This window comes from Rattus norvegicus, chromosome 1, assembly GCF_036323735.1.
Source record: "Rattus norvegicus strain BN/NHsdMcwi chromosome 1, GRCr8, whole genome shotgun sequence".
NCBI classification, from domain to species: domain Eukaryota; kingdom Metazoa; phylum Chordata; class Mammalia; order Rodentia; family Muridae; genus Rattus; species Rattus norvegicus.
In genome coordinates this window covers 20900419-20914123 of record NC_086019.1, presented here as the reverse complement: position 1 = coordinate 20914123, position 13705 = coordinate 20900419, and the positions used below count along the sequence as shown (strand labels likewise).

General features: G+C 42.2%; 2 protein-coding genes across 16 annotated transcripts in view; both read right to left on the bottom strand.

Annotated features, from left to right (window-relative positions):
* Nucleotides 1-13705, bottom strand: part of Rbs10l2 (ribosomal protein S10 like 2) — a 159912-nt gene that overhangs the window by 13390 nt on the left and 132817 nt on the right. The gene's annotated exons all lie outside the window — the stretch shown is intronic.
* L3mbtl3 (L3MBTL histone methyl-lysine binding protein 3) overlaps nucleotides 5515-13705 on the bottom strand; it is a 100931-nt gene continuing 92740 nt past the window's right edge. For all 15 annotated transcript variants that reach the window (XM_063276392.1, XM_006227696.5, XM_063276409.1 and 12 more), the window contains 4 exons: nucleotides 13465-13544; nucleotides 10822-11258; nucleotides 10497-10559; nucleotides 5515-7307 (listed from right to left, as the gene is read on the bottom strand). In XM_063276392.1, the coding sequence (XP_063132462.1) occupies nucleotides 7164-7307; nucleotides 10497-10559; nucleotides 10822-11258; nucleotides 13465-13544 (724 nt within the window). In that variant the 3' untranslated portion in view covers nucleotides 5515-7163. The remainder of the gene's footprint in view (nucleotides 7308-10496; nucleotides 10560-10821; nucleotides 11259-13464; nucleotides 13545-13705) is intronic.

The window sequence follows — 13705 nt, the reverse complement described above, 5'->3', positions numbered from 1 at the left end:
TTGGTGTAGATGACTAGGAGGTCTGGTGTCCTCATCAGTCAACTAAGGAGGAAGGGCAGTAGGGGTGGAATTCTCTGGGAGGCCAAATTTAGAAACCTCTAGAAAATGTAGGCAAAAGTGGTTTTGGATTCAAGAGGCTTCTATTGGATTTGCTTTAACTTGGAGTCCTGCTCCTCTGCACATGTATTGTTAAACTCGTCTTCAGTCTCTTAAACCCATCCTTAGGTCCTAAGATAGGGTATTTTTCAAGAGCTGTTTCTGAAAAGCCAGGAGTGTTCCAGGTTTGCCTTTTGCTGGACACTGCTAAAACATAGCTATCCTAGCTTAGTTTCTGTTGCTGTAATAACACAGATCAGAAACAACTTGGAAAGAGTTCATTTGGCTTACAGGTTGCACGGTCCATGATCAGGAGAAGCCAAGGCAGGAAACCTGAGGCAGGAAACCTGGAGCAGGAACTTGGAGCAGAAACCTTTCAGGAACACTGCTTCTAGCTCGCTCCCCTGGCCTACCTTTCTTATACTGTCCGGGCAGGGGCCACCATGGACCTCCAACATTGATTAGAATTACGAAGATGCCCACAACCACCCCCACATGCCAGTCTAATGAGATCCTCTCTTTCCCTGCTCCGTCTAGATTTATGCCAAGTTGAGAAAAATAAACCACAATGACAACAATGTGGTTTATAAAAAGAAATGTGCTGAGAATTTTATGCACATACATGTGCATATCAGTATACATGTGTAATAGACATTTTGTGATTTTTCATTTAGTAGAATTTATATCCAAAGTTTTCATTTGTAATCTATCTTATTTTCCATTCTGGTATTAAAAATCAGACAATTCTATAAAATAGAACAAAAGTTTCCCTAAGTTTTTTCTCCTCTTCCTCTTCCTCCCCTCCTCCTCTTTTTCTTGGGTTCCAAGACAGGGTTTCTCTGTGTAGCCCTAGCTGTCTTAAAATTCACTCTATAAACCATGATGACCTCAAACTCAAGAGATCTGCCTGCCTCTGCCTCCTGAGTGCTGGGATTAAAGACCTGTGTCACCACCGCCCAGCTCTAAAGTTTTAATTTTATATCTAATTTTTTTATTTAAGTTTTGTTTGACTGTTCACATCAGACTTCTACTCTTTTCCTCTCTCAGCCTGCGTCCACTACTAAGCTACTAAAAACTTGGGACTATATTGTGTTATTCATGGAAGCTTAGTATAATATTAACTAGCTACCCACACTCTGATATTGGAAAGATAATAACCTTTTCTTGTGACCTCAAAGATCTATTTCTCTCTTCCACCAGATGTTCAGAGAAGTTTAAATTCTTACAAAACAGATATTTATAAGAAAACAAGGCATGTCCTGGAATCCTACTCCGAAAATATACTGGCTGCCTTTTCAGCGCTGGACAATCCAATCAACACTGCACTGCAAGAGAAGATGAAACCGTACACGGACGAAGGGGTGCTGCAGTGTTAGTGAACCCCAGGGTGGGGCAGGGAGCGGGAGCGGGAGAGGGGTCTCAGCCATTTCTGCAACTCCAGCAGAAGAGCTTCATTACACTAAGTGCAGTTCAATGAGACAGGAAAAAAAAATCAGATGAGGGAAAGAAAAAGCCTAGGTTAAAAAAGTACATTCATTATAAAATTGTATTATGGGTACTGGTACCTTTTGCTTTTATTTTATTTATTTATTTATTTATTTTTTTGGTTCTTTTTTTCGGAGCTGGGGACCGAACCCAGGGCCTTGCGCTTCCTAGGTAAGCGCTCTACCACTGAGCTAAATCCCCAGCCCCACCTTTTGCTTTTATAATAGAACCAAGATCAAACACTGTAAAATCTGACCAATGGACACAGCACAGAACTCTTGACTTTGCTGGCCCTGGCCTTGCAGGTAACCTGAAGTTTTGAAGGGTTCATTAGAAACTCTTGGTTAAAAATGGTTGTGACAGTGAAGAGATGATCAGATTAAATGTTTCCCGGGCAAGCATGAGGATTCGTGTTCTGGATCCCAGAACCCATGTCAAAGCTGGGCAGGTGTGGCAGGCATCTGTAAATCCAGCACTAGGGAGGCAGAGGCAGGATCCTGAGGCAAGCTGGCTAATTGGACCAGCTGATGTGCTAGCCCTAGATGCAGCCGGTGACCCCAGCCCAGTAAATAAGTTGAAGAGCAATGGAGGAAGATGCTTGACGTCAACTTTGGGTCTCCACACACCGCATACACACCAACACACATGTGCCCACACATGTAAACATGTATACACATGCGTACATGGACCACCACATACACATGCAAAAAATTATTGTAAAAGACTCTTCCAAGAAGACTTGTTTCACACAGTGGAAGGTGATGATAATTTAATGAAAAGCAAGCCCAACATTTTAATAGTAGCTTTTTGTACAGTTTTCACAGCCCCCCCCCCAAAAAAATACCGGCCATTTTTAAACCTTGGATGTGTTTGCTTTGAAAGATATGACGATGACTGCCATGTGTTTGCTCCTTCCACATGTTTTTGGGTTGAGCCCAGCCTTTTTGTCATTGTGAATGAGAAGGTACGCAGTATGTTTATGGCCACTCATTATATATGATTCACGTACAAGGTGAGGGGCCTATGTCAGTCATTTTATTTTATGATTAGGCTAAACTGTGACTAGCTTACTTACTGTTATATTGTTTGGCATTCAGGCAGGCTTTATCACTTAGCTGTTTCACATATCAGCGGTAATGACGGCTTTCCCCTTTTCAGGTGCATGTGTCCAGGCCTGTGTTGGAAGTTACAAATCCTTTCTTCGTCAACAGCTTTGAATTTTCTCTGTATCTGAACAAAGAGAAGCTCACGAAGGTGGATGACTGTGTCACAGCTCTGGTTGCTTTGGTGGCTGCTTTCCTTGTGTTTGGCATCGAGTGTCCGAGAAGACTGTCCCAAACCTTCAACTTCCTAGAGATGTTGATCTTTTGATGTGCAGAGTCCTTGGTTTCCCTCTTTGAAAGGAAATCAGATCTCAACCTCCGATCACTGAAGAGCATCTGAATGAACCCTCCAGGGTGATGCAAACTTCACAGACAACTGCAGCTTCATTTTAGAATAGCCTTAGAGGTAGGGGTTAGAAATATCATGTCGTCCCCAGCATCGGTGAATTTTGGTAGCCTCTCTCTCTAACTTAGTTACTTAAGTTCTTTGCAAAGTTCAGTAATAAAATACTACTTAAAGGCTCTGAGTCTGATCTGAGGTCAGTAGTTAAGGTTTTTCGTTCAACACTGTCACTTGTACCTGGCATAAAAGACATTATGAGGTAAAACCCTCCCAGTCAGGGTCAGACCCTGAAGTTAACTCAGCGTGACCCATGAGTTGAACAGCCACCCTTTAGTTTCTTTGGTTAGAACATTAGTTGGAAACACCTTGAACTTGAATATTTTAAAGAGATATATAGTCCTCAATTTCTTACCCCAGACAGCCTGTTTGGTCTGAAGTATGTTGGTTTCCCTCAACTAATACTGAGTGAGAGAGCAGCTGCCATCTTAGGGTATCCTCCCTGGAAGGCCATGTTGTTGGCACAGGGTCTGCAGACACATTTATCTTTCAGGGTTCTTTCCACAGAGACAGTCCATGCTCAATGGTCACCATGAAAATGTGTTTGCTTATTCATGAAATGGTGAGACAGTACTTCTGGGGTAACAGGGCCCAGGCACTCTTGTTTTCTGAGGACTTCCACAGGGGGAAAAAAAACCTGTAAAATAGTAGCTTAAGGCATGCCTTGATATTATCAACAAAATATCACGCTATGTCCTACTTTTGAAGGATGGGGTGGAGTTGGGGTTGGGGGGAGTCATTCTGGATATTGTGGAGATTTCAATGTGTTAACACTTGTGACACAATCAGATAAGCCTGAGTCATTTCATTAATTTAAAATGTATTTTATTATTTGTAATAAAGTAAAGTAACCCCCTTACAAACTTTGTATTACTCAAATGACCCCCTCTAACCCCTTGTTGAAAGACTGCACAATCTGCCTTAAATTGAGATATACCAGTTCCCAAGGTTCTTTCCTTATAGGGTCTACAGTCTCTGTGGGAAACTGAGTATCCCCACTGTCATCAGGCTGTGCAGGTTGTGTATGGGGTTGCGGGTGAGCTGGACTCTCAACCCCAAAACAACAAGTGTCAACGTGGTAGAGTCATGCCTATCTCGAGGTGTATATCCCGGAGCCTGGTTTGGGACTACCACTTTGGAAACTGAGCTTTGCTTGACATACACTGTCAACTTTGGGATGAGTCCACTGAATGCAGAAGATGATGCTGTCTATGGTAAACCTGAGTCTGAAGACAGGTTTTGTTGACTTCGAATGGAATAGCATGTAGTCACTGATCAATCCAGTGCACCATCCCACCCCACCCCTGCTCCACCCCCCCTCCCTTTGTTCTCCTCCTAAGCCTGCTTCTATTACTCCAGGCATCATCGGCACTCTATATTTTCTCCGTTAACACCGGAAACATGTCCCATCAAGGGGACAGTGAAAGGATCACCTGCTTGAGGAACAATGAATCCCACACCACCCCAGGATGATCAGTGCTTCCCTTTTCTTTCAGCAGAGCATACTGCTCGGAAGTGAGATCTTTAATAAAGATTTAAAAATCTCCTTCATTACAGCATTTGCTTTAAATTAGAAAACATTATTAATGTAGGTGAGAATTACGTGAGCTAAAAAAGTGATCTTCAAGGGTTTCTTTTTAAACGCTTATCCTACCAACTAAGTACACAGACAAAAATACTCAAACTTTGAGTCATTAGATTGCTATACTGTCCCCCTGCCACATGCCTTTTCTTTCTAGTTCGTGTGTGTGTGTGCGTGCGTGCGTGTGTGTGTGTGTGTGTGTGTGTGTGTATGCACCAGGGGTCCATTTCCAATAACACTGTATGTTTCTGTATGACTACTCCACTCAATCCCCTTTTAAAAAAAAATCAAGCATGAGTGTTTGCCTGCATGTATGCCTATGTACCACACATGTGCCTACTCCATGGAGGCCAGAAGAGGGGGATTGGATCCCCTTGAACTGGAGTTACTGGTTAGCGAGCTGCCATGTTTGCACTGAAATTGAGCAAGTACTTTTAACCAGTGAGCTATTTTCTAGCCTCACTACCTTAACTTCTTTTGAGCCATGGCTTCTCACTAAACTTGAAGCTCATGAATTCCCTGGGCAGTGAACCTCACTGGAGTAGTAGGTATACCTGGTTCTTCCATGGGTGCTGGAGATACAAACTCAGGGGCTCAGGCTATTGTGACAGATACTTTAGGAACTGAGGCATCTCCCCAGTCCTACAGTAAGTTTAACGCTTTTGTTTACTTGTTGTTTTGTAGTCAATCAGATCAAACCCAGGGTCTTGCAAATGCCAGGTAGGTGTTCTAATACTAAAATACAACCAAGCCTTACATTAACTTTTGTTAGATATGAAATTGTTCCTGTTTTTTTTTAACCTCTACTAAATAACCTCCTTAAAAGTTATACATATATAAAAAGAATCTGCAATTAAGATTTTATTTCATTCATATCACATGTAACAAGTGCAAGTTAATGTACAAATACTGACCACAACAAAGGGGGAGGGGGAGTAACAATAAAAAGCTCATTTAGCAGATTCATGCAAAGAAATGAAGAGGACATTGCAGATGTCACGGACCCTGTTTACCTTGAATCATGACAAATGCAAAGGACTCCTACTATGGCACATCAAAGGAAGTCCTACATCAGAAAAACATTAAAGAGTTCATGGGAAGAGGTGGGACCTTCCCCCAGAGTTCCGACAGCATGCTACTAAACTTTCTATTTTTAAACCAGTCCTTGAGTAAATGTCTAATCGTGGGATTAGAAAATACATCCAAAGACTGACAAAATATCTTACCTTCCCCTTAGAAGTGCACGCTTACAAAAGAAACACTGCCAGCTATGAGTTTATAAATAACCATGGGCTTTCATTTAAAGTGCATCCAGATACTTAGAAATCAAGGCAAAATATTTTTTTAGGAAAAGGTATCTTTCACCATTGGAGGTTTCCGAAGAATGGCTTTGGGAACCACTTTCTCGATCTGTGAGCGAAGAGAATTCTGTATCTGCAGATGTGACAGTCACACCAAGTCTGTGCAGTGAGACCCTTGCTCTGCTTCTCAGCTCACTCTGAGCAAATCCTCTGGGTCTGGAGGACATGTAGGACGGATGGGAGCTCTTGAAGGATTAGTGTTTCCAGACAAGTGAGTCCTTTTCAGTAAAGCACCAGCCACTTCCATGTCATGTACATAGATGCACACAGTAACTTCACAAATCAAATTCCTCGTCAATATCCCTTGGGATATGAAACTGCACAATCCTCCAATGCCAACTGCTGGGAACATGGGCACCATGACGTACCAAACCAATTCTGTCCAGATACGCTACCTCCTTCAAATCTAAGTAGGTTTATATATTTTACTCTTCAGTTCCATTCTTTTATATACATCTTTTTGGTAATAATAACAGTAAAGATGCTGGTGAAAAGTACTTTGTTTAACAATTCATGATGCGTGCAAAAGTAAAAACATGGATTCAAGGAAAGGTAGTATTTACAATTCTTCAGTCCCAACAGAGGTTGACACAGTTAGGCAATATCACGACTCACAACGTTACACTTGGCTAATGCTGCAATTCCAAATATGGCACAGGGTGAACATGACTGACACGAGTCCCAGGCTAAACCCAGCCAGGTTCAAAGGATTTGGTTTAGGTTGAGATTCCGTTATATAAAAAGGTTTCTGAAAATATTGAAAAAAAAAAAAAAAAGAAAGTGTACATGAAAGAGACTCCGACAATGTTTACAAAATGCCAAAAGTTCTGATTTTTGCCCCATCCATAAATAACGAAGCCTCCCTCTCCCCACCCTCCTCCCACATCCAAAAAATTTACAAAGGTTAAGTTTAGCTCGGTGAGCGGAACCAAAGGTGACTGCTGTTGGCCAGTTGCTGGTAAGAAGCTTGGGCATTCCCTAAGAATGTGTCTGCAGCTGGAGGGACCCATGGGCCCTGTAGTGCTGCCCCTGGGAATTCCGAAGACTCCTCACTCCAGAGCCGGAGCTGTCCTTGTGCTTTGAAAGAACATAATGAGCTATAAAGCAGAAGCCGATGGTGCCAGAATTCACCGTCTTCACAGTTCGTTGTGGGAATTCTTCTCCGCGGCTTTGAACATCAGAATAGAATTGAAAATTTTGAGAGCTGGGCCCAGCTTAATGCTCATAATTTTAACAATGTCTGTCTGGGTCATCAGTAAAAATGCTTCTCCATCAATTTGCTGAAATAAAGGGGGGAAAAAAACAGAGGAAAGTGGATTAACCAGATGGGAGCATTGTGGAGATATTCAGAGCTTTATGCTGTATGCATCAGCTGAGTTCTATACAGCAATACTAACACGGCATACACAGCAGGTCATGAACACAACATTCCTGACCCATGGGTCTCTTTTAGCTAAAACCACACCTCCAGCATAATAAAACTCAATTATCTGAAGTCTTAGTCCACAGGAGAAGGGAAGTTGGCCATACTTTCTTATAACTTAAAATTGTGTGTGCGACTATGTGTGTGACTGAGCAAGCTGTTTTATGTGTGAGTGGTGTGTATGGGAAGCCAGAGTTCCAATTTTGCATGTCTGACTCTATGGCTTTCCACCTTATCCTTTGAGAAGCATCTCTCACTGAACCTGGAGCTGGCCTTTCCTGCTCACTGCTCTGGCCGGAGTTGCAGGGATCCCCCGCCTGTTTCTCAGTGCTGGTTTTGCAGTCATGAGCTGCCATGCCAGGTTTTCTATGTGAGTGGTGGGGATCCAAAAGTCTTAATGTTTACGTTCCAAGCCTTCTTTCCACAAACCTCTTTGTATTCTTCTGAATTAGGGACTGATTAAACATAGTGTGGTTGGTTTTATTTATTTATTTATTTTTAGTTACGGAACATAACAATGCTTTCAGACACAAAATAATTTGGGCAAAGAACCAGTTATACTTGAACACCTAACAAATTTAGCCTTCTACCATGAAGGAAAACAACGAGAAAGACAGGCGTGGCCATAATCAGACCCCAGAGACAGAAGAGAAACAACCAAGAGTATGGTTGGAGGAGCAGCTGTCAGGCAAATGCTTCTGTTCTGGGCCCCTTCGAAGATGAATTTCTTATTCATTACAGAATAAGAAGCCACATGATGAAAATGAAATTTGGTTTAGTGGATGACAAACAAAACAGGTTTTTTTTTTTTTTTTTTTTTTTTATGACTTTCAGCCTTTAGGGAACTACCTGGTCTATGACACATTCATTTCTCCTTCAGTTTCCCTATTTGGAACTAAGAAGTGGCACATGCTTTGTTTTCTGGTTAAACTGTGTCTTCTTCAAGTTCTTTTGTTCTTTTAGTTTCATTTGTTTGTTTTTGAGACAGGGTTTCTCTACATAGTCCTGGCTGTCCTGGGACTCATCATGTAGACTAGGCTGGTCTTGAACTCACAGAGATCCACTTGCCTCTGCCTCTGGAGTGCTGGGATTAAATGTATTACACTACCACGCCAGGCTGAAAATTTTTATAAAGAATTATTTTTATTTTATGTGTATTGGTGTTTTGCCTGATAATGCATGCCTGCGTACCACATGTGTATGAAGGCTTTGGAAGAGAGCAGAGGTGTCTGATCACCTGGGACTGACCTTAGAGATAGTTGTGCACCTTCATGTGGATGCTGGGAATCTACCCTGGGTCCTCTGAAAGAGCAGCATTGTTAACCACTGAGGCATCTTTCCAACCCCTTTTGCAAATTCTTATCTTGAATTCCTAAACTGTAGCTGCTCAGAACTGGGGCTTGCTCATAATTGGGGCTAACTGGGAAAGAGCATCATTGCAACTTTAAGTAGTAATTGGCTAAGTTAAGGTTACACAGGTGAGCTGAGCTTTGGGTCCAGGAGGAAAATCTGGACAGAGACAGACACATAGGTAAATAGAAAGAGAACTATCTATAAGCCATAGGAGAGGCTAGAATAGAACTTAGAGGCTGGTTTCTAGTCTTGCTTTAGAACTGTAGAACAATACATTTCTACTATTTACGATATTATGATGATTTGCCATGGTAGCTCCAAAAAGCTACTACAATCCTGAATTCCCCAGAACTAACTAACTAACTAACTACTAACTAACTAACTAACTAACTAACTAACTAACTACAGGCTTATTTAAGAAAGTAGCTGGTTTGTTTGTTTTATCTTCCTCACTCCACTAAATGTAGAAGGATAAAGGGTTATTGAAGTGGCTCACTGGAAAAGCTTGACAACCTGAGTTTCCGTTCTGGGACCCACACGGAAAACAGAACTGACTGCCCCATGCGGTTCTCTGACTTCCACCTACATTCTTTTACCAGAAGAACAAAATACATGGAATACTGGAGATAATGTGGGGCAAGAGGAACTGGTACCCAGGGCTGGCAACAGTGCAGACTGGTGCTGCCATATTGAAAATCAGTGTGGAAGTTTCTCACAACAGAGCTAAAAATAAAATCATTCTAGTACCCAGCTACGAGACTCCTGGGTACAAAAAAGGACTCTACATTCTCTTGGAGACGCTTGCAAATCTATGTTTATCGCTGTTAATGTCTATATGTCCATCAACAGTATAATGGGAAATTAAAAATACTGGACATACATACAATGAAGTTTTAATTGGCCACAGCAAAAGATCAAATTATAAAAACTTCAGGAAAAACAATTGGGTCTGGAAATTGCTATATCAAGTCAAGCAAGTATCCTAACTCAGAAAGCTGAATACTGTTATGTTCTCTCATACACAATCCTAACTTTTGGTTTGAAGAAGCATCAAGGAAGCAGGACAGGAAGGGTCACAGACCTTCTGTGACATGGGGGCCGAATAAGTAATACTGGGGGCAGAATGGGACAGTGGAGGTGGGCGTGAGCAGGGAGATGAGGAGACCCTGTGTGGGGAAGCATTACCCAATAGTGTATATGAAAAGGCCACAAGGAAACCTGTTACATTGTATACTAATCTGAAATAAATGGATACTTTCTTACACATATCACTGAGACCCAGGTGAGAGGTAAAATGCTGTCTAGAGCACTACTCTATTCTGTGCATTAGATGGAGTTAGTGTTGATATTGTTAAGATGATAGAAAACACTGCTAACATCTTCCTTTGATTTATTTTGGTGCTACAGACTGTATAAGAACATAATGCTAAGTTTTGTGGGGGGAGTTTTATAAAGAGTCTAGGGCTCCTGTGTGTGATTGTGAAATGCTTTGTACCAGCTTCCCTTTGGAGCTTCTGTAAGACACTTTAATTCAAGTGGTTAATGCTGCTGCTTGTGATTCAGCTACACAATAAATGTCTACTTGGATGGAGCGCATCTTCTCCTGCCTGTTAATTTAGCACATTTCCCGGTTGATGCATCCTGGTGCTTTAATCCCATTAAGAAACATATTGCAATATAGTGGGGGACTTACTTCATCCTTAAACACCTTTCCATGTTCTTCACATCCGGGCAAACTCTGAATGAATTCTGACACCTGTCAAGAATAATACCAAAATTCCAAGTTTAAAAATAAAGGGAAGTTGGGATCCATACATTGCAGGTTCAAAAATATTTGAACCGTAGAGTTAACGCAATTTCCTCGAAGTAAAATTTCTCTCATAGGGGAAACAAAACCCTGAAAGATTAAACACTACCCACAGTCGAAGCATTTATCAACACTCGAGATGCCAATATCCTTGCAGATGGTCCAGCAGACAAAATATGGTAACGGAATCAAATAGCAGAAGCAAACATACCTCGTCTGTGCTCCACTTGGAAACTCGACTCGCCGGGATCCCAGCAACAGTTGGAAGAAGCTTGCTCTGTTGCTCCCAGCGCAGGGGCAGACATGGAATTGGAGGCTTAAAGGAGAGAAATACAGCTGAGCGCCTCTGGGCCTGCTGCTGGGCCTGCTGCTGCTGGGTTGGCTGGGCCTGCTGGGCCTGCTGCTGGGTTGGCTGGGCCTGTTGGGCCTGCTGCTGGGTTGGATGGGTCTGCGGGGCCTGTGGGGCCGGCTGGGCCTGCGGTGCCTGTGGGGCCTGCTGAGCCTGCTGGGCCTGCTGCTGGGTTGGCTGAGCCTGCGGTGCCTGTGGGGCCTGCTGGGCTGGCTGGATCTGTGGAGCTTGCGGAGCCTTTAGTGCCTGCTGAGGTGGCTGAGTCTGCTGTACGCTGGGGGTAGGCTCTTCCCGAACAACTGGTAAAAACGGCAAAAAAAAAAAAAAAAAAAGAAGGAAAGAAAGAAAGAGAGAGAGAGAGAGAGAGAGAGAGAGAGAGAGAGAGAGAGAGAGAGAGAGAAAGAGAAAAGAGAAAATCTGTGTCTGAAAGGTACTTGCACAGCCGAGTATCATGCATTCCACTGAATAAAGAAATCAGGGAGGTGGACCGTGTCACGCTCCCTGAGTAATTATAGTCTGTGACAATGTCAACCGCGATAAATAAACGATACGTTCAACTTACGCACGCTGTTGACAGCTATTACAGATTGCCCAATGGCGTCTCTTTAGTGCTCAAGGTAACTGCGCCTCAGAACAGAACTCTGTTCTTCAAAAAATCCTGCTCTGTTCCCCTGTACATTAGATAATGGTCCCAACCTGTGGCTGCTACAACTTTGCTTACAGGGCGCTGCTTCTTCTGATTTGTCCCAGTCTTGGTTCAATACAAGTTAGTTATCGTATTGCCGCTATACAGTCATCAACTGTTTAATTTTTTAACAGTTAACTGAGAAAATAGACAACCCCATAGGCTGATAAAAAGTATCTATATTATACAAAGAACATCAACAAAAAATAGTTAACAGCAAAGGAACAAAACAACAAACCCCAGGCAACAAGACAAAAATCCGACTAATAAATGTACCAATGGAATGAGCAGACAATTTACAAAGGAAAAACTAAAATAGCCAATGAATGGGGGAAAAAAAAAACAAAACATTCAATCTCACGAGGCATCAGAAAGATGCAGGCCAAAAATGTATTGAGATTCCATATCATTCTGTGCAGAGAACCGGTTATTAAGGAAAAGAAAACAAAATAAAAGAAAACCTAGGCACAGTGTGGACAAAAAGAAGCTTTTAGACCCTGTGGTGAGAATCAAACTAACGCTAAGGACTCAGTATGGAGCTTAATGAGGCCCTCATGCTGGGTCTTACCCAGAGGACACCAGGCAGGCGTTAGAGACACTGGTGCACTGGTGTTTACTGCAGCACTCTTCCCAGGAGCTAACCTCTGGAACCAACCTGGGTGTCCCGCAAAAAAGGAGGGGCTAAAGAAAATGTGGTGCGTATGCATGGTGGGAATTTAAAGAAAAGTGGCACTTGTCATTTACAAGAAACTCTGTAGCAGAGTACTTACTTAGAAAGTGCAAGAACCCAGGTTTGACCTCCAATTCTTAAGAAAAAGTGGGAGAAGGTGGATAACCTAAAAACTTAATCCCAGATATTCCCGAGAGTTTAGCAAGCACTTGAAATAAATGCACAAACAATATATATTTATTTACAGGAATGGTGAGATGTTGTTCTATACTAGAGCCACAGGATAGAGATTGCTTTATAATTTGTCTTCTGATTGCTTGCCATATGTAAGACTTCTACAAATGCCCGACCTAGTCCACCTTATGCCTGCTTGGATCCATTAACACTGGCATCTCACTCCGTCAATACAGTTCCAACTGTTTCCAAATGGGAAGTGATATGCCTCCCAGTTCATTTCAAGGGCTCTATGGTCTTCACAGGAAAACCAACAGCTGCTTTGTCAGGTAACAGACCTGAAGCTCCAGCACTAGTGGTGGCTTCTGGAACCTTTGAAGATGATACTTTAAATGTACCGCTCTCCTTCTGCTAGCACAGTGCTACTTATTAACCTTCTTAGTTCCGCAATAACTAACTCCAGCAAGCACTTGTTCAAGTGATCTTCTTTTCATTTTGTGCTTTTATTTTTACATCAACCTGATGTTCTGTTTAGATCCCAAAACATGCTTGAGGCAAGTGAAGCCAGCAGTACTAGAGAAGATGTGTGGCACGAACCAAAGAGAACCTCTTTGCAAACCTAAGATCTGACGTTGGGCGGGTGTGCGATAGAAACTGGGAACACAGGCTGCAGTTGAACCCGTGTCATTGCAAGCTCCTAAGTATCTGGATCCTGAGCAGGTCCTGGATCCCTTCTCTTGTTTTCCACGAGGGGGAAAAAACAAACCAAGTTTATCTCTAGTAAAATGTGACTGTTGTTTTCCAGTCGTTTCTACTTATTTTCACTCATGCTGTGGTGCAGAAGAGTCAAGCCCATTGTCCCATGGAGTCTAGATCCTTCTCTGCCATAGAACTATATCCCTGGGCTACTGTGCAGTTTTTTGTTCTTGAATACTTATGGCAATAACCAACAATGACATGGCAATGTGACCACTACCTTTGGCTTCGGCTGATGTCTTTACTTCATTTTCTTTTTTCTTTTCAGAATCTTCTTTGACATTATTGGCATGCTGGTCCCTGAGAAAAATAGCTATGTCAGTATTTTAGGACAGAAGGATTTTAAAGCATTTCAGATCAGCATCTAAGCAACTTTGTTTGTTTGTTTGTTTGTTTTGTTTTTATGTAAAGACTAGTGAATGGTACCACTAAATATTAAATAATTAAATTCCACCATAAAG